Source organism: Rhipicephalus microplus, chromosome 1 (assembly GCF_043290135.1).
Source record: "Rhipicephalus microplus isolate Deutch F79 chromosome 1, USDA_Rmic, whole genome shotgun sequence".
Taxonomy (NCBI): domain Eukaryota; kingdom Metazoa; phylum Arthropoda; class Arachnida; order Ixodida; family Ixodidae; genus Rhipicephalus; species Rhipicephalus microplus.
In genome coordinates, this window is record NC_134700.1 from 165736581 (window position 1) to 165758219 (window position 21639).

General features: G+C 47.7%; 2 protein-coding genes across 3 annotated transcripts in view; one reads left to right on the forward strand and one right to left on the reverse strand.

The window, feature by feature from the left end:
* LOC119184975 (uncharacterized) overlaps nucleotides 1-21639 on the forward strand; it is a 128169-nt gene that overhangs the window by 30660 nt on the left and 75870 nt on the right. For both annotated transcript variants that reach the window (XM_075887577.1, XM_075887578.1), the window contains exons 14-15: nucleotides 515-603; nucleotides 15880-15908. In XM_075887577.1, coding sequence (XP_075743692.1) covers nucleotides 515-603; nucleotides 15880-15908 — 118 coding nt within the window. The remainder of the gene's footprint in view (nucleotides 1-514; nucleotides 604-15879; nucleotides 15909-21639) is intronic.
* Nucleotides 9092-11208, reverse strand: LOC142771070 (uncharacterized). Its single transcript, XM_075872707.1, has one exon. It carries the CDS (start codon nucleotides 10868-10870, stop codon nucleotides 9092-9094), a length of 1779 nt encoding a protein of 592 aa, XP_075728822.1. The 5' UTR covers nucleotides 10871-11208.

Below are 21639 nucleotides of genomic sequence, written 5' to 3' on the forward strand. Positions count from 1 at the left end.
CATAACAGATGTCCTGGATTAATCCACAATTGCATTGCTAGTTCATAATAAGGTATGGAATCGGAGCATGTTTCGGCTTAAGACGGAGCATGAACGTGGCTCTTGAGCCACGTTCACATTGGCAACGATATTGCAAATGGCAAAAACTGCGACTCTTAATTCCTGAATTTACGTACTTCTCAAGAAAATGAAAGTGCATTGATGAAACAGACATTTGCTAAGTGTTTTCTTGATACTTTCGGAAACTCTGCATTCGGTTGATTCGGACAGGGTTTCCAGTCCCATGAAATTTCAATTATACAGCTTTTACAGTATAAATAATTATTGTATGGCATCTTCTGTTTTGAAAGAGAGAACTGACAATAATCCATTTGTAGCATTATGCCAGTACTAAATCTGTACTGATCTGTCTGGCCTCGGGCTACAAATAAATGTTTGTCAGTGATCCCTTTCATAACCCTTCCATCGCCTTGTGACACTCTGCAGAACTAATTTTAAATGTTCTGTTTTGTAGCTATTACTCATGACGACTTTGAAAAGGAGCTTCAGAGGGAAGAGAGGATTCGGAGGTCAGCTGCTCTTCAAACAAGCGACTTATCAAATGTAAGTGCTTTCGTTTGAGCTAACAGTGAACTTTCTTTCCTTTTATCGTGAGGAAGCAAGATTCGTTGGCCAGTTCACATAGTGGACATTTATCTGCAGATTCTTTGTGAGAATTGTACAATACTTCTTGTAATTTTCTTGGCTAGTTATATCTGGTTATCATAAAATGCCTTGATCCAGTGGTGTTAATTTATGCATTATATATTGAAATTATATGCTTATAATTATCGAGAAGCCTGGATACTTTGTTACACATCATGCTTAACATGCCCAACGTTTTTCGCTCAATCAGAATTCTTTCTGTTAGAAATGCATGTGCCTTTTTGTGAGCTAGTCAAAGAAGACATTGACTTGACTGAGAGACGCTCGTGCAGTGCTTGGCCTGTGCGGCGTTTAGTAGCCTGTGTGGTGTTTCAGTATGGCCTGTGTGGCACATGTGAGTAAATTATTCTATTATGAGGTCTCGTGTGCTTCAAGGACGCCGCGTAGCTAATACACTAAAGTTTTGTTAATTTGAACTCTGTTATTTCAAAATCCCGCTTAATTCAAAGGATTTCCGTGGTGCCGTATTTTGCATTGTAAGTTTGAGTATATAATTTGAAGTGGCGGCCGGCACCAGTCTGGTTAACTGGAAAACTTTGGGTGCCATGTGGCAGTTCCACATCCCGATTTCGCCGTGAATCCGCGGAAATGGCAGCCATTAATTGCCACAGGGCAATGCAACGTATTGATACTAATGAGTGGCAGCTGAAGCACCCCAGTCTCGCTACTTCCAGCACAAAAAAAGAAAGAAAAAACGGTCTCGTGGTCAACCAAAAAGTGCACCTGTAGAATATGAACAATGCTTCACTGCAACACTGTGCTGCCACGCGGGCAGCTCATTGCATGTTTCTCGCAACGTCAGCGGGTCATGGTTTACCCATTCTTTCTGGGATTGTAAAAAAATAGTAAAGGTCAGCTTAGCGGAAATCGCGATGTATGCGAAGCTCCGATTGCCGATTGCTCCAGCAATTCGCATCTTTGTACTGCTGGCAGATCTTCATCGCGTTACGGTCAGCAGCCATTTTGGCTTGGTAGCTTGTGTGCGTTGCGGCTCGTTATTTCCGCGAGATTGCGTGCTTTGACTGGTCGGACTTCAGCTCTAGAAGTTATGCTCGGCACGCTTGCCGTAACCGCTGGTTTGTCCGCGCTTAGCTTCTGAGGAGCACCTAAGATCTGGCAGTGGAACTGTAACTCACTTCAGAAACACAAAGCAGCACTAACACAACTATTGCTAGCCTGTAAAAAAAAGCCACATATAATATTGCTACAGGAATGTGGAGAAAGCAAAACTGCTAAAAGCATTGGTATACAGGGGTACACGGTAGCCAGGCCGACCATGCACCCCGAGCAGAACAAGACGCGAGGAGTGGCTACCTTCATCCGGAAGGACATAATGTTCGCCGAAAGGGACGCCCCCGTATACAAAAAAGGCCTGGAAACAGTCCTGGTGGAAATCTTACCACACAGGGCTGTTAAAAGAAGTATCTTTGTGCTCAATGTTTACAGTCCTCCATCAGATAAGAAAAGAGATTTCAACAGACTGTTTACCTCGGCGGTAAAAATGGCGGGTGACAATCCGCTCATAGTAGCGGGTGACTTTAACGCCAGGAGTACCGAATGGGGATACTTAAAAAGCGAAGGCAAAGGCACCAAGTCAGCCGAAAGCGCCAATGCGCTGGACCTGCAGCTGATAAACAACCTTGCCCTCCCTTCAAGAAGAGGTAATTCGGTACAGCGGGACACAATGCCGGACTTAACCTTCACCAAGAACGTCAGAGCTACCTGGGATAACCTCGCCGAAGACCTAGGTAGCGACCACTGCATCCTGGAAATTACCGTTGAGAACATGGTGAAAGCGCCAAGAAAATTCAAAATCACAGACTGGGACCAGTTCCGTAAAATACGGGAGCAGAAGGGCAATACAGAACTATCATATGAAGCCCTGTTAGATGAATTAAAAATGGCAGCGAATGAAGCCACCAAAGAAGTCGAGACTGATGAATCCATCCAGGCAATGGACTCTCACCTGGCCAGTTTGCTGCAGAAAAAGCATGACCTAAAAGAAGCATGGCGTAAAAATAAGCTCAACAGACACTTACGCACAAAAATCGCGGACCTTGGCCGCGAAATCGAATCTCACGCCAAAACACTCTCCGCCCAGCAGTGGAACAACACATGTGACGAAGCAGATGGCAAAATGAGGAAGGGAAGCAAATGGGGGTTACTCAAACACATTATGGCGGACAGCGACAAACCCACCAGAGGCGACATCCAGCTGCAAATTGAACGATTGGTGCACAAGCACGCCCAGGGCAGTGGTGGATCGAAAGCTCTCCTCAAAACGCTCGGCCAAAAATATCTCCCACTGGAAAGCAAATCAGTAGCCTGGGAAAACAAAAATCCCTCATATGGAGGTCGACCGCAAGAAAAGCTAGACGAACCATTCAGCGAAGCTGAAATACGGTACGCTCTACAACTCAATGGCAGATCGGCGCCAGGGCCAGATGGAATCGACAATAAACTGCTACGGAATCTAGACGATAAAGCAATTGTAATCATTACTAAGAAGATAAATGAGGCATGGGAAACGGGTACCCTGCCCAAAGAATGGCGTAGCGCCAAGGTTTCGCTCATCCCGAAACCTCGAAAACCGCTGAGCATCGATAACTTAAGGGGGGAGGTGGGGATCGAAAGTGAAATTCTTTAGTTTTTGTCGTAGAGCAATGAAATTTGGCATGCTTACTGGAAACTGCGCTAAATGATAAATGACAAAGTTTCATTCAGCTGTCTCCAGCAGTTCTGGCATTATAAATTTTTTTATCCATCAGTGTACTACCAAACTTGCCCAAAGCCTGGTGTGACAAAAAAACATGGTAGAAGCCTATAGTTGCTCTTATATTTTAGCCATTGGGATGGTTGATGTCGTGACATTCTGCAAATATTTTTATGACTGTTTTTATTTTACAGAGAACATTGTATACATGCTTGTAAATGTGGTCGTTATCATAATGTGAAATTAGCTTAGGAGTAAAAATACTGAGGTAGTAATTAACAAATATGAAAACGTCACGACATAGAAAATTCACTGAGGAACACAATGCAAAAAACCACATGAAAATCCGTCAAGCCATAGTCATGCAAGCATCGTGGCAAGCTGGACAGTCGGTTCAAAACACGTTTCTGAGAAAACTGGCGTTAAAGTTGAACAGTAAGTAAAGGTCCATCAAAATGCCCCGGGACTGTAATACTTTGTGTCTTTGCTTGCGAGGGTCTTCTTACGTCCTTTCTCTTTCATTTTTTCTGCACTGCGTGCTTTTCGTTTTCTTTGCTGGTCTTTTTCTTCAGCTCTTTGAAGGGCGAGGCTAGCAGGTTTGATGCCCACGGACTTGCACATTTCAGTGTAGGCTCGCAAATTCCCAAAATTGTAGCGTGCAACTGCTTCATGTACTGTTGTCTCCACTGCGAACAATGAAGCGTGTTGGTCCTTTGAAGTCAGTGACCAAATAACTGAATGCAAGCTTTCCGCCGCATTCTGAGTTTTGTTGCCTTTGCATCGCTCCAACAGTTGCGGGTCAGAGAGACGTTGGTATACAGGCAGCAGAGCCTCCGCTACACGTTTCGACAGGTTATACCTGTGTCACACCTGTCCCGTTTATTAGAGAGGCGATCGCCGGGCTAATTCCAAGAGCCGAAGTATCGGCCCCCCGAACCGCACCACGAAAGCGTGGACAATTTTGAAGTGGTCCTTTTTGGCGCGCCAGCGGACGCCGGCTGTGGCCCAAAGAACAAGTCAGAGCCGAGAGTTGATAAACAAACAAATTATATTCTCAATAATGGCAGATCGAAAACAATACGCAAAAATGCACACTCCACAATAGTTGCATACAATGTCACCAATCAAACCAATCAATCAACGTACTACACAATACAATCAGCCACACTCAAAACAACGGACACAGACAACAATACGCACTACAATGCAGTCGCATGCATTGAACAACCAAGACACTTAAGGACTAAAGAGATAGAAAACCTATTCAGTCCAAAGTCCTTGGAACAAAAGTCTGAATGATACTCTTCCGAGAATCACTCACTCAAAGTCCAGCGTTGTTGTCGTTCCGTAGCTCTCGAAGTTTCTCTTCCAGGAAACCTCGCGTCCTCAAATGGCCACTCTCCAAGCTTCAAACTTCTTCGCCGGAAATCCGTCGGCTTCACACACGCAGCTGTTGCCCGCGTCTTCGCTCGATAGCGGTAAACCCACGCTCTTGCCTGTAGCTCGAGCCGTCCCTACGGACCAAAAACTTCACCGACTACACGGCGGAATCTCTACGCACTCTGGCGCTCACTTCCGTCTCCTCCTGCTTTCTCGTCTCGGCTGCTCGATTAAATACGTTCCGCGCCACCTTCCAGAACGTTCTCCTCATTTCGTCGGCGCGACGCGCAGCGAAGGCTGGGGAGAGGCACGAGACGGTTCGACTGCCCTCCCCGGAGGATGATTCACTCGGTCTGACCACGCCTCCTTCGTTCTAGAAAAATCGCGGCCTTGCTGGGCCGCCGATGTGGGGTGAGGAGGTTCGTCTGCGAAGCCATGCTTCTGCGGGGAGAGCGCGCGCCCGGGAGCCTTGGATGTTTGCTTTCCTTTTTTTTTCTTTTTACCTCGCGGCATTTCTGCTGCCCGTTGTCGCAAGGATTTGGCGGCGCGCTCTTTTTTAGCGCTCGTTCTGTGACACTGCCCCCCACTTTAAGAATATTATCTCATAATATTCAAACCACACAAACGAGCGCGAACAGTCACCACACATTCTCACAGACTGTAACACAATCCGTCGCTCATGACACTTCACATTCACAATATATCACTCAATACGATTGGACATTGTAATTCAATTACACAACACGTGAAAACACAACCACAAGCAGATGAGTACAACACTCCTCCACACATTCCCAATAATACAAATATACCAAGTTCTCTCATTACAACAATTGTACAATACTATACATCACATCACAGCACAAACACTTCGACACTTGTGACACAGGATACCCCAACATTAACACAACATATGGCACTCAACACTGCCAAACACATTCTGCTCTGACCTCAGCACTTATCCTGTGTACTTTGAGCTGCGCTTGCGTCCTTTCTTGCGGTGCTCGCTCGATCTCTTGTTTTTCCTCGTTCTTTTCCGGCGAGCCCTTTCCAACGACGGTATCTGAGGCGGCGTCTCAGCCATCGTTGTCGCTTCCGACACCGTTAATGCGTCATTACATTCGACGGGTCCTGTCTGTTTATTTACCCGCTTGATAATGCCTCTACATTTTGCCCGGCTGGCCAACTCCGTCTCCTTTACACTGTCGGTCGGTTGAGGTTGTGCCGACGTAAGTCCGGTTGCTCGGCCCGTGAACTTATTCGACCCGATCGTCTTCTCCTTCGCTGTCTCTTGCACCGCAGCTTCACCTTGGGCTCTAGTGAGATCCGTCACGGGATGCTCCTCCACTGTATCTCGCGGCCGCTGTGTTGGCGAGGGCTCTATCTTCGGGTCTTCTCCCAAACATTCTGGATCATTCGGCCCTCGCGCCCCGACGATGTTTACGATGACAAGGTCATACAGGGGGGTCGTCATGCATAGAGCTGTAACCTTCCCGCTGAAGTACGGTGTTTCCACCTCAATCTCTGCTTCGGGAAGCATCCGAACTGTACGGTCAATTAGGCAAACCGGTTTCATTTTGCCTGTTAACTCACCTTCCCGTACCAAATTTCTCCGCACGATAACAGTGGAACTGCCGGTATCTCTTGACACCGTAACCTTTTTGCCCGCAGCTTTTCCAGGCAGCGCTGGCATTCCTTTCGTAACACCGGTTGGCTGTTTTGACATTACAGCACCCACAATAGGAATTTTCTCCCCATTCTTCAACTCTACGAATCCATCGGTGACGGCATTATTATCAGATTTCGGTGCCGCTTGCACACAGGATACCTGGTGAGTTTGACTCGCTCTGTTTCGACATGCATCTGCTTTGTGCCCAGTTTGACCACACTTAAAACATTTCACTACCGTAGGGCTCGTAAAGATTGTTCGACAGTTTTTCGCGCGATGACCCACTCGGTTGCACAGAAAACATCGCGGAATGCTCTCTGGTGCACGCTTCTTTTCTTCGGGAACCAATTTCTTCGAATCATCGGGACAATTCTTCTTGACCTTGGCCAAATTAGTGCCACCTTGCGCTTCCAAGAATTGATCAGCCAATTCAAGCATGTCTTCAAGTGAGTCAGCCTTCCTCTCTTTCAAGTACAGTGACAGACTTGGGTGGCAACTAGTAAGAAACTGTTCTCTAATTAGGAGCTCTCTAAGCTCATCGTACTCCTGTGCTATCCCTGAAAGTTCAATCCATCTGTCGAAATAATGGCAAAGTCGGGCGGCATACTGCGTAGCCGTCTCCCCATCAGCTGGCTTTCCTGTCCTAAATCTGTCCCGGAATCCTTCCACGGTAAATCTAAATCGCTTCAGCAAAGCAGCTTTCACCTTTGCATAGTTGGCTGCATCGGTCGGCGTCAGCCTACCGTACACACTGAGCGCTTCACCACTCAAGCAGGTACTCAAAGCAGTTGCCCATTGCTGTTCCGGCCAATTCTGGCTCCTCGCAATCGTCTCAAATCTGTGGAGGTACGCGTCTAGGTCGTCCTTCCTTTCATCAAACGCTACGAGCAGCTTGCTTGGGTTCAAGCGGAAGCCGTGATCTTCCCGTTCGCTGCTTTCAACTCTAGCTTGGACGGGAGTTTCGCTTCGCTGTTGCAAACGGAGCCGCTCGAGTTCCATCTCGTGCTGCCGCTGCCGTTCCCTTTCAGCCATCTCCGCTTCTCTTTCTTCTCTCGCCCTTTCGGCTGCCAACTTTTCTCTCTCCAACTCCAACTTCAATTGCTGCTCTCTTTCTTCTCTCGCCCTTTCGGCTGCCAACTTTTCTCTCTCCAACTCCAACTTCAATTGCTGCTCTCTTTCTTCTTTCGCTCTCTCAGCTGCCAACCTCTCTTGTTCCAACTCAGCTGCTTTTTCTTCTTTGGCTCTCTCCTTTTCTTCTTTTTCCTTCTGGATGACCCACTTCCGTAGTTCGGCGCCAGAAAGACCCATCTTCTCACCAAGAGCAACTAACTTTTCGAGATCCATGGTGTCTCGCAACTCACAAATAAAACCTTGCCGCGTGCAAGAAGTATCTGCCTAAATCAGTCTATCGGAACACTCCACTGCACTCGTTAACGAGAACACTGAACAACACACAAAATCGTTCCGATAGCACTATCAACAACTCGAGGCTCTTTCTCACTACTTTGGACACACTGTGCACCAAAAGGTCCTGTCTCGCGGACGCCAGATTAATTGTCACACCTGTCCCGTTTATTAGGGAGGCGATCGCCGGGCTAATTCCAAGAGCCAAAGTATCGGCCCCCCGAACCGCACCACGAAAGCGTGGACAATTTAGAAGTGGTCCTTTTTGGCGCGCCAGCGGACGCCGGCTGTGGCCCAAAGAACAAGTCAGAGCCGAGAGTTGATAAACAAACAAATTATATTCTCAATAATGGCAGATCGAAAACAATATGCAAAAATGCACACTCCACAATAGTTGCATACAATATGTCACTAATCAATCAACGTACTACACAATACAATCAGCCACACTCAAAACAACGGACACAGACAACAATACGCACTACAATGCAGTCGCATGCATTGAACAACCAAGACACTTAAGGACTAAAGAGATAGAAAACCTATTCAGTCCAAAGTCCTTGGAACAAAAGTCTGAATGATACTCTTCCGAGAATCACTCACTCAAAGTCCAGCGTTGTTGTCGTTCCGTAGCTCTCGAAGTTTCTCTTCCAGGAAACCTCGCGTCCTCAAATGGCCACTCTCCAAGCTTCAAACTTCTTCGCCGAAAATCCGTCGGCTTCACACACGCAGCTGTTGCCCGCGTCTTCGCTCGATAGCGGTAAACCCACGCTCTTGCCTGTAGCTCGAGCCGTCCCTACGGACCAAAAACTTCGCCGACTACACGGCGGAATCTCTACGCACTCTGGCGCTCACTTCCGTCTCCTCCTGCTTTCTCGTCTCGGCTGCTCGATTAAATACGTTCCGCGCCACCTTCCAGAACGTTCTCCTCATTTCGTCGGCGCAACGCGCAGCGAAGGCTGGGGAGAGGCACGAGACGGTTCGACTGCCCTCCCCGGAGGATGATTCACTCGGTCTGACCACGCCTCCTTCGTTCTAGAAAAATCGCGGCCTTGCTGGGCCGCCGATGTGGGGTGAGGAGGTTCGTCTGCGAAGCCATGCTTCTGCGGGGAGAGCGCGCGCCCGGGAGCCTTAGATGTTTGCTTTCCCTTTTTTTTTTCTTTTTACCTCGCGGCGTTTCTGCCGCCCGTTGTCGCAAGGATTTGGCGGCGCGCTCTTTTTTAGCGCTCGTTCTGTGACAACCTGTGAGGTGGTGCTGGCTCCATTTTGGCCTGTGCTGAACGATGTTTGCACCAGCTATAAGGGCCAGGTGGGCAGAGCTCATGGTGAGGCTCGTCGTCGGTGGACGTGGCGTGATAAAAAGTGGCCATCACGGCCCTTTGCATGTCAGGGACACTTGTGTGTTTTCGCAAGGCTAACCCGTAGTAGCTGGTCAGTTTTTTAATCAACTCCTGCGTCAGTCCACCTCTCCCACCCAATGGCTCCCCTTTCTTAGCTCTTGTCACCAGTGTGCGGAGAGCGGTGCCCATTCTCTTCTGCACATGGTTCACGCAGTCTTCTTTGGTCAGTGGTATGAAGCCGTACACCTCATCTTTGCACAGAGCAAGATAGGTTCGGCTGTCACCATCACATATAATGTTGGTGTAGCGGAGGCCATACCTGCTGACAGAGCGCCTGAAAAGTGTCAGAGCAGCCTCCACTTCCATCTGTCCGGAGCCAACATCAGTATTCTTCTGACATTGATGTTTCTCAGCCCAAGTGACGAAGTTGGGGTCGCTCTCTGCTGGTTGTTGACAACACCCAAGACAGAAGTTGGAAAGGACTGTGCAATCCAGCACAAGCCCCGTGTAAAACTCAATAATACATCCTACCCCAATGTGTGAGCTGTGGCCTCTTGTAAGCCACGTGCCGTCATACACAACTGTGATGTTGTTTGGGCTTGATGGCTGCATCTTACTGTGCACGTCTTTTACCGCAAGCACAGCATCTGCAAAGATGTTTTGTGCAGCTTCCTCTGCTCCTGGTTTGAATGTTTTTTTTAGGTGTTCCTGATAGGTTTTTTGATGAATGCCCCGATGAGAGACATTCATTGTAGCCCAGAAGTCATTCAGGGCAGTGGGCCCTTTTCCAATGGACTTGATTGCTTGCATGGCTCTTAGGTTGACTTCAAAAGCCCTTCCTTCGGATTTTCTACTGGATGACCAAGGTGAATGAATAGGGCCACAGGAAGCACACAAAAGTACCAGTTTTACTGCCAGGCCCAATTTTGTCCCATGCTGCACTGACAAAGTCTTCTTACAACATTTTGGGCATAGTGCAGGTCCTATTAGGGAATTCATGGCAGAAACCTGAATTAGGGTGAACTCATCCTCTTTTGTTGCCGATGTTTGCTCCGTTTGCTGCGCGAACCCGAACTTCCGCTCCGTTGCCGACACCTCGCGAAGTGCATCGCGGACACTGCTGGCTTGCTTCTCGGCGCCTTCCGAGGACACGAAACGAGGTTCCAGGTGTATTTGAACGGTGCGCTTCCGCTGAGGCAAACGATCGCCGACATCCTGGACAGCTGGCACCACGTCGTCGTCCGCCGCCGCGAAAACGAAACTTTTCTCGCGTTCACACCGCACCGTGATGCCGCGGCTAGTTGATGGCCCCGGGTCTTCAGTGTCACTGCCAGGCGTCGATTCACCGTCACTTTGAACAGCCGGCACCGCATCGTCACCCGCCGCAGCGAAAACGAAACTTCTTTCGCGTTCGGGCCGCACCGCAACGTCGCGGCTAGTTGACGGCCCCGCGTCATAGGCCTCACTGCCGAGCATCGGCAGCGAGCAGGTGTCGGCTTCCGACGACACGTAGCTTGGTGGCGACGCGGTACTCGGTTCGTCTGATTCAATCGCTGCTGACTGCTTGGTTTTCCCAACAGGAGGCTTGCGTTTACGCTTCCCGTAAGCGTACTTCGTCCGGTACTTCGTCCTGCGCTTCCGGTCCACGCGACGATTCATTGCGGGCGCTAAGCCTCGCGCTAGAGAAGAGTTGGCGTATCGGCGTATCGGCAGGGGATTCGCAAACTATAGTGCGCCAGCGTGTGCGTAGCAGACGTGCGTGCGCGGAGCAGACGACCAGCGCAAGCAAGCGCGTCCCAGCAGCCACTCACAGAGCGCGCTCAGTACCACGTGACAGGAGCGACCAATGGGTGCGCGTCTAAGGCGTCGCGGATGCCTTCGCATTTTTTCTGTTTGTGCGTTTATCTTAGCTCGTAGAGTCGTGGTTTCACCGGGAGAAGTACGGCGGTGAAGCAAGCTTTCCAGTGACACCAAGCTTTCCGCGAGTGGCGGCGAAGGCGCGGAAGTATCGCGCTCGGAAATGGGCCATTTTCGCGCAGATTTCAGCCAGCTTTTTGCGTACCGCGGTCAGAAAAACATTTTTTAAGCTTACTTTGAGATCGTTTTTGGCGAAAATATTTTTAGATATGATAGAAATGGTGATGCAGAATCCAAATCTGCCCTTATCCAAAATTCGTTTTTTTTGCGAGAATTTCGCGATTTGATCCCCGCGTCCCCCCTTAAGGCCCATATCACTCACATCTTGCGTTGGAAAAGTAGCTGAGCATGCAATACTCAACCGTATCACGGACCACATTGAGAGCAATGGGCTCTTTCGACACATTATTGGCTTCCGCTGGGCACTGTCCACACAGGACGCCATGTTGATGTTAAGAGAACACATATGCTACGGCCTCCTTCACACGCCCAAAGCCGTATTAGCCCTGGACCTCGCCAAGGCCTTTGACACCGTAAAACATGAACACATACTGGGTGAAATATCGCACATGAACCTAGGGGAGAAATTCTACAACTACATTAAAGGCTTTCTGGCGAACCGAACCGCCACCATAGGAATAGGAGAGCAATGCGGCGAACCCGAACGACTCTGAAATATCGGCACACCACAAGGGTCAGTGCTCTCGCCATTGATCTTTAATGTGGCGATGCACAGGTTGTCAGAGAAGCTCGCTCAAATCCCATCCGTGCACCATGCCATATACGCGCGTGATATTACCATATGGGTCCCATGTGGCCACTCATATGGTGCCTTGGAAGGAATTCTTCAACAAGCACTGACTACAACTGAAGAATTTCTTAAGCCAACTGGACTCGCACTGTCCCCCACTAAATCTACTCTAATGCTCTTTCACCCTCGACGAAATTCGGGCGAAGAGGAGCAGCAAGTAGTGCTCAAAGCTGAGAACAACCAAACGATACCGCAAGTATATACGGTCAAAGTACTAGGGCTAACGTTAAGCGCCAAGGAGGGCCACAAGAAAGAAGCAATCAAGCGCCTTGAAAAAAGCACGAACAATTTTTCAAGAGGCATTGCTAGAATCGCCAACAAGAGAGCAGGCCTCCTAGAAGACAACATCATGAAGGCGTATCACGCCTTTCTCGTAAGTCACATAGCATATGCGTTCCCGTTTCTGAAACTTACGAAGGCTGAAATCAAAAACGTCGACTTCATGCTCCGCAAGGGACTGAAAACGGCACTCGGCTTGCCCAATAGCATGAGCAACGAGAAACTCGAGCAACTTGGTCTGCACAACACAGCCGAAGAAATTTCTGAGGCTCAGAAAGTGGCACAGATCACACGCCTGTCGTTGACGCAGGCAGGCCATCTCATCCTACGAGACGCAGGCATTTGCCCAATGCCTGCGTCTTTTACCAAGTTGTGTTCTCTGGAACACAACTTGGTAATGACGTGAGGAAACATATTAGGGTTGAGCCAATCCCCCACAACCAACGTTCACCCTACGTTCAACAAAGGGCGAAGGAAAGACAGAGCGAGGGCGCTCATAAACAAGACAAAAAAACACAACATGCACGCGCTATTCGTAGATGCCGCCCGCTACTATGGCAAGGAGGCGTTTGCCATAGCGGTCGTTGATATAGACAGAAACCTCATAAACGCGGCTACCGTCCAAACAAGCCATGTTCACGAAGCAGAGGAAATGGCGATCGCGCTAGCCTTGCAAAGCTGCCAAGCCTACTCCACAATATACACAGACTCTAAGACGGCGGCACGAACGTTCGCGGCTGGCCTAGTAGCTAGAAGCACTAGAAAACTCACCGTCAACGCGATAAGAGAGTACGAGAGCAAAGAAACCCTTGTTAAGGAAGAGAAAGCTCAAATCTACGTATCCTGGTTCCCAGCCGACATGGGACAGTTACCGGGACTCGACCACTGCAATCCGAACGAAGAGGTCAACCGCCTGGCGCGTGAGCTCACACGCCGCGCCGCGGACAACGACCCCTCGATGAGTGAGCGGTACGAGAATCTCTGCAGCCAGGACAAAGCACTCACATACCACGAGATCACTTCACATTATTGGGGACAAAGACGTGCCTTCCCAGCACCGCACCCAAAACTTAACAAAGCACAAGCTCTAACTCTCAGAAGATTGCAAACACGTACGTACATAGCACCATCCACCTTTCACAGTCAACCCCGACACACCACCCACATGCTCCCTTTGCAACCATCCCTATTGCAATTTCGAACACATGCTCTGGCTGTGCCCTACCCATAGCGCAGCACAACTGAATACCCAAGAGGCTTGGCAGGAAGCCCTCAAGAGCAATCAATACAAGCTGCAACTACAGGCGGTTCAGAGGGCCCGGGACATCGCTACAAGCCTTCGGCTGCCAGCGCCGTCCTGGGCGGAGCCTCCAGGTTGAATTAAGAATCGGAATGGCCCTTTCTCAGCCTCCTCAGGATATGTTTAAATAAAGTCAATCTCTCTCTCTCTTGCACTGCTGGCGAAGTTCTTGTCAGTAACACCTTCTTCGAAAATTAAGTTAGAAAGTTTCAAAGATGATTTTTTCCAGCCAAGCACATTGTGAGCTTTGTCATACTGGTCATTATTAAATTCATAATTATATTAGAAATAATGTGCGAATGGTCGCATCATGACGTGCTGACACAGCGAGGAGCAGGAGATATGCTGCCCGCGTGTCACTACTGTGTTGCAGTGAAGGTGTCTTGTTTTCTGCAGGCGCACATTTCAGTCATGATAGCGTTTTCATTTTTTTTTTTTTCCCTCGGTGGCAGAAGCGAGACTCGCCGTTCCACGATGTATTGCTGTAAAACATAACCTTTGAAGCTGCTAGCTACCCGGCAAAGCAAACGACAAGCACAGATTACTTTGAATAGTTCCAAGTTTTTTGCATCTCACTTTTGGTATGTTCTGTTAATTTGAAAACCCGTTTAATTCGAAGCTTTCTCGTAACCCCAGCGACTTCGAATTAACGAGGTTTACTGTATTTCTAAGATCGAACATTTGTTTGACGGCTCTGGGAAATGTTGCAGAGTTATAATGTAATTGAGATATTTTAGGTTTCTTCAGATTGATACTGAAGTTTAACCGTATCGGCTGGAACTTTGGGAAAGGATGACGGCTACACTTGTTCCAGCAGCATGGCGTCACATGTGCCATAACAAAATGGCTGTCGCCAGCAGTGGGTTGAAGTTCTTACAAGTAACTAAAGTAGCGTCATTCATGTCAGTGCACAGGCACCTGCTCTCCCGTGTGCTTTGTAGAATGCAAATGAAGTTAGTTGGGCTGCAAAACTTGAACATGGCTATTGGGTGAAAAAAGGCTTGGGCAATTTTTCCGCCTAAGCACCCAAGGGCGCTGCGGTTATATGTCACATAGTAGCAAAAGTTCAGGAAATGAATAATATGAAAAATAGCGATAAATATGGCATTGTTATGTGTACAGATGCAAGTGGCATGTTTTAATAGTGTCCTACAGCATGAAAATGTATGGTACACACTTTTTAGTGCGTGGAAGTGCTCGTTTTTGATGGCAGCGTTACTGCAAACTCAGCGGCGCTAAGAAATCGCTAACCTTTAAAAGTGGTACACTGGCTTTTCACCCCCGTATTCAGAAATGCTGCTTGTCTTGTCACTGACTTCATTGCAACACAAACGCGTTACGAACGCGCCGTCTTTAGGCTGTGCCAAGGCAGCACAAACGCACAGATGTGTTTCAAACATGCTGCATTGAAGGCGGTTTCCAGTCAATTCCAAGTCAAGGAGCATTTCTGAACACGGGGGTTGGAGGATCATGCGAGTAACATCTTGTTTGTTCGCATCTTGATTGGTGCAAAGTACTTAGTCGACCACGTTTTAGTCTGTCTGTGCAGTAGTTCCAGATGCGTCGGTATGCCAGCTTACTGTGCCAATGATAGCTAACTCTGGTACAACTGCAGAAAGCTGTTTTCACTACAGCGTAAAAAAAGATCGTTTCCTGCGTGACAAGCTAGAGGCACTGCTGCAGATGCTAAGAACAAAGGAACAAAGTTGACGTGCTTTCATGTTTTCAATGACCTTACGGTTGGTCGACCTTACAGCTTCGAGGGCTTGTTTTGCACGGAATTATTTTTCTTCCACAGCCAACTCTTCAAACCCATATAGGCATAATAGACCTTGCATTTCTTTTTTTTTTTTTTTTTTGCTGAAAACAATGCATTGTTGGGTGACCATGTCTGGCCCCTTTAAAAAAAGCTTTCTTTAGATCGAAAAAACATCGGTCAATTTACATCGCAAATTTTCTGGGATTGTCGAAAAGATTAGTACTGCATTCAAATCCATTAGTCTGTCATAACGTGTGACGTAAAGGCTTTTCAGGAAATTGTGTAAACCCACCGGGTGCGTGGCAATAAAAACAGCCCTGCTTGCACACTGTGATCTATCCTCATTGTGACTGGCAGGTCAGCTGCAGTTTTATAGTTCGTCTCATATTTCTTATAGGCAGTGCAGCACCACTTAATGAACAGGCGGTAACAGCGTTGTGGTGTTTGTTTGAACCAATGCTTCTCAAAAATAAGCCAGGGAGGAAACTTGTTTCTCATGCTAGCATTACCATGGGCAAACATCTTTTTGTGTCTCTTGAATGTCTTCTGTAGGAACTCGCCCCGGCATGTTTCTCAAATTCAATTACATTCTTGTTTTACAGACTTGCTGCAGCACCACATGCGCTGAAAGGTAAGCGGTTCGGGCCATGCTTTATTGCAAAATGAAAAATAATGGAATGGTAAACATACTAGGATTGTAAACGCTTATGTGACTTAGTACTATATAGAACATTAACCCTCTACTGCCAAGTGTTGCGAATTCGCGACATACTGAAAAACTCCGAGCAAGCAAGTCAGGAAGCGCGGGCCACATTTAATGCTTGCTGTCCAGTACTGACGAAGAGCGTAGCTTTCAGCACGTAAGACCTATCGCAGTCTCGTGTAAGGCATTCTATGCTAGAACGAAATGTCGTAGAGGGATGGCGGAGAGTGTGAAGCACGTGCAACAGTTCTCACTTGTTTGTTTTTTTTTTCACCTGAGTGACACGAGTTTAATTTGTTTTCTTTTTTTTTTTTACTTGGTGTGTATGCACGCAGAGGTGGCACAAGACATATTACCTAGTTATGGAGTACTTTTTTTGCCAGATTCTAGTGTCTGTGGCATGTCAAAAACTCGCGATGTATCTAGAAGTATGCATTAAAGTCGTATTTTAGATAATTTAACTCTAGAATCAATGAAAAGTTGATGTTTAAAGCTGGAAATTGACAATTTTTTTTTGTTCGGCGGTTTCATTATTCAGGCGTTAGTGTTAATGAGAACTAACAGACCATCAAGCCAAAGAAAATATAGGGGATATTATTGGCAGTAGTCTCTTTCTTTCGTTCTTAAGTAGTTTGTCGTAGCATTCAAGGTTGAAACAGCTGCACCATTTCCACCATCTTGCGCCGAACTGCTCTTGTGCCAAATTCGTTCATGAACACCGTACTGTGCCGCATGATCTAAACTTAACCGCAAGGTGTGACAGCCATCAAGCCCGTGTCTGAAAACATGGCTGAAACATGGTGTTTTTGGTTTATTGGAAGCTATTATACCATATTTGCTCACATATAACCCGTACCAAAAGTTGAAGAAAAAAAAAAGTTACCTGATCAGTGAGGGTGTGGGTTATCTGGGAATAATCCGGAAGCAGAGGTTAGATTCACGGCAATGCATTGCCTGCTGTGCAGTCCGCATCCCCATCGTCGTCGTCTGGTGCAAAGCCAATGAAAGCCAACACAGGCCATAGACAGATCCCCTCTGTAGCGTGTTTATTCACTTGTCTGGTGAGGCACCATGAGTGGGTCTCAACGGCAATATTTCATCGCGAAAGAAGAACTCGAGATTATAGCTGCTGAAGACATCGGCAACAGAGCTGCTGCGAGGAGTGACGAAGTCGACGAGTCCTTCATTCGCGACTAGTGAAAGAAAAGGCCTCTCTAAAAAATGCACGCAAGGAGAAATCAGCATTTCGCGGCCCGAAGACTGATGCATACCCCCTTCTTGAGACGTAGCTTGTCAAATTTATTGAGCAACGGAGGAGTCGCGGCCACGCTGTGTTAACAGAGATAGTGCCAATGGAATCGCTGAAGTTGGCCCGCGAAATGAACAAGTCACGCGAGTTTCGTGCAAGGCGTGGATGGCTCCAGCGATTCATGACCAGGCACGGATGTTCAATGTTGCGACAAGCGTTAGGACAATCGCTTCGAAATGAAGTTCTTTTGTAAACGAGATTTTGACTGTGCAGTTTGGACTTCCCAAAACTTTTTATTTTTTCTAAGAGTTCAAAGTTAAGTTGCAGGTTATATGTGAGAAAATACGGTAGTTTCAATTTCGTCAAGTCTGTGATTGCTCGAGCAGCAGCTGTGAACTTCGATTCTGATGGCATGGCCGAGATCACTGGCGTGCTCACCAACTCGGCAGGCATCGGCACGAATGGCTCCTGGATTCTTCTACGAACTGTGCTAGTAACGCAAGAGGTCTTGCTGCCGAAAAAGCACTTCTCCCTAGCGTAGTTGTATTCTTTTACACCAACATTTTGTAGAGTTACGCGATATGTCCAACAAAAAGGTTAGTTGCCTGCCTTCGTATTACATACAATTTGTTATTAGATCAATTGCTTCACCATTGCAGTTCAACTCTTTCTTTATTTTCTCTCATAGCCCAATGGCAGTGCTCAGAAAAGAGATAAAAGGTGCACCAAAAAATGGGAGTGGTGTCTGGTTCTCAAAACAAGCGAAGACAGGGGCACAAGACTGCTCACTGGGCTCGCACCTATTCTCGTTCACTTTGCCGCTGTTATCCGTTATGAAGTGCTTATCAACTCAGCGATTGACGCTTGTGCGTTCAGGTTTAACAAATGGGCAGTTGTGCCTCGCTAAACAAGTCCCAACTTCTGATCTCGCGTAACTCTAGAAAATACTAGTGTAAGAGGGCACAGTCACTTCAGTGGTGCAATTTTATGCGCGTTTCATATCCGGATGGCGGCGTTTCGTTCCATCGAGTCGCTCGTGATTGGCACATTTGAGCCGTAGGGAATGCGGTGACGTTCTATGTCACGTGAGCCAAACTCGGACGGAGGCGTTCCGCTCCATATAGTCGCACGCGATTGGCCCATTTGAGCCGTGATGAATGTCGTGATGTTCTATGACACGTGAGCCAAATTCTGACGGAGGCGTTCCACTCGTTCCGCGGAGGAGTTGGCCCAGCTCGTCCTGCACGGCGCTTCTCATGAACTCTGCGAGGGCATGCCTCTCGCTGTCAGCCCCGATAGAGCATGTAGCAGTGGTCACGTCGTGGCGTTCATACTATGACAACTGATGCTGGAGAGTACGCTCCATTGTGGTTGCCTCATTTATGAACTTGGCCATAGTCGTAGGTTGATTGTGCACGAGTCCGGCGAAGAGCTGCTCTTTTACCCCACACATTAAATGCCGCACCTTCTTTTCCTCGGACATTGCAGGGTCGGCACGCTTGAAGAGTCGAAGCATGTCCTTGACAAACATTGACTCTCTCGTTAGATCGTTGGTTCCGAGACGAGATGGCCTCCTCCGCTCTCTTTCCTTTCAGTACTGTGGTACGCATCACGACTTTGTTGGCTGAACTTTTGCCACATCGCAAAGGAACCCTCGTGATTCTCATACCACGTTTCGACAGTCTTTTAACGAAAAGTGAACTCTCCGCAGCTTGCGAGCTTCATCCTATTCGTTGATGTTGGCAACTCGATCGAAGTGGTCAAGCCAGTCATCAACATCCTCATAAATGTCCCCATAAAATGAGGGTGGTGTTTGCGGCGCATGAAAAACATGCGGGAGAAAAGAATAGGCGTCGTTGGTTTGACTCGCCTGGTTGGTAGACGAAGTTGCCATCTCGCCTTGAGAGAGGAGATCGGGAGATAGTCCTTGCAGGCGGCGACTGCTTCTTGCCGTGGGAGTTGTAGCTGTCTCCAAGTAGCTCGTTGTGTCGGCTGAAAACCTGCAGCCGAGGCGCATTTTCCCAGCACCTCGACCAGTGCCACGAACGTTTGGGCGAAAATGGGCGAATGGCCCATTCGAGCCATCACTAATGCCAAGACATTCTATGTCACGTGAGCCAAGGTGTCACGTGTCTGTTTTCGTCCGTTTTTCGCACGGAGGCGAAGGAACGGTCGGAGAGACCGTCAGAAACGAAATGGATAGATTGAAATGTCTGCGAGATGGCATGGATTGGATTTAAATGTAAGCGCTTCGCGCCTTTCGGTATCTGGATACATTGAGAACGTGGCGTTGCAGTGGGCCACATGCACATACGCTGTGGCTCAATCCCCCCTTCGTTGTGGTAGCCACCCCGTCTGTCTGTGTCCATAGTCGTATACACACACAGATGGATGGGTAGATAAACAGACTGACGGACAGACAGGCAGGCACACAGATGGACGGAGGGATGGAGGATTCACGGTTTACCGATGAAACCCTTTGAAGCTTCGCCCTACTAATCATCATTCACTCTGTGGTGTTACGAGCACGCTGCGTCCCTTGCAGAAACACTGAGTGCGTCTGTCACGAACACTGGGCGCGTCCTTTGCAGGTCGGAGACACGGCGCGTGTCGTACAGAGATGCTTTACACGTCTCTCTTCACACGGGGCGCATCTCACAGAGACACTGGACACGTCACGTTTCAATTGCGCTCAATTGGTCCTCAAGACGACGTCAAAATTGTGACGCAGGCCTCAATTTTTCACATTTGCTTTTCGCTTCCCCCCTTTTTCGCGATCGATGCGGACCGCCCACTTTTTGACGTAATGAACGGAACAACCCCATCCGAACTTAGAACACGTATAAAATCGCACCACAGTTTGAGCAACAGTTTTCGCAGTCTCTTCACGATGAGAGCGCAGCACGTAGAAGTGTATGCGTGCCGTCCTCTCATGGCTGCCGAGCTGGCACACATGCCAGCTATCACGACCACGCCATTAGAAGCAAAGTTCACAGTTGCTACTCGAGCAACACCCCCTCCCTCCTCTCTCCCTCTATTGCTCCCATCTGCATCTCGTTCAAACGGGTGGTGTTTCTTCTCTGCTTCGACGGCAGGCCACCCGAGCGGGGTGATGTTATAGCACGTGCCCTCTGAGTGACAAAGGCCGGCTCGTTCGATCTCCGCTTCAGCCTTATTCCTCAACCCCGCTTGGGCACACATCCGCAGATAGAGCATACGATGCGCGAGAGTATGTTACCAATATGGACTTGGTGATTGCACAATATGGTCATTGCACAGTTATGTGGAAAATGCAGCATTGGACAATTGTTGCTTTACAAATGCTGTATAACGGGTTCTTCTCTGAATGTTATGTCTCGATCTCTGGCCCCTCTGAACTTGCTTAAAGAGGACTTTCTGGCTGCTCCAAGCTTTCTCTAAAAAAGTCTTTCCGGATGCTCCAAGCCTGCTACAAAAGGCACTTTTGCCTGCTCCCAGGACTGCGCCCAAAACCATGTACCCAGTTCCACCCCTGAGCATTGCTTATAACTTTAACTGACACCTTTTTCATGAACTGATAGTTTGCCAAACACTTTCGAAAATTCGGAAACACTAAGCAAGTGTTAGTGTACTAAGACTTATAGTACTGGGCCTTCACACACATCACTCCCGCCATATGTGACACACAAATCTGACCTTTAAAAGAGGCAACACTTTTTTCCTCTTGCATGCCTTTGTCTGTTGTGCATTTAGTTTAACTACAGTTGTACCATGTATGGGCATCAATTATTAGCGCATCATAGCATTTGTCCTTTTAAGAAGCCGTCGTAGGCATTCACTCCTTGTATTTAACAGAGCCTGTCATGGTATCTTAGTGGCTAACTTGTTGCACTGCTAAGCTCAGAAACATGGGTTTGGCTCCTGGCCATGGGCGTGAAATGCGAGAACGCGCACATACGTTAAAGCACAGCTGCTATAAAATTCGTTAGCTATAGGTTTGAATATTCAGACGAATAACGCAGATTTTAAATATGATTTGAATCGAATTGATATTTTTGAGAATTTTGAATTATTCAAAATAAACAAATAGGTGCATATTAGTCCACATGTGACACTTTGTAAAGGTGGTTCGACTGCACTGGAGTGGTTCTAAGCCACGGAAGCACCTATACAGGTGTACTTTATTTCGCATGTAACCCTCAGTAAAAGTGGATTCACTGCAGTGAAGTGATGCTAAGCCGTAAAAACGTATATTTAGAGAAAATTCGCACTCCCCCGAAGCCCCGCTTCAAGGTCAAATAAGGATGTTACCCTCACATCAGTTCATATTTTTATGTTTAAAAACTTGTAATACCAACTTTTGTGCTTCGAGTATAGCAAATTTTAAAAAGTAATATACTTTATAAGTTATCATTTGCATTCTACCAAAAG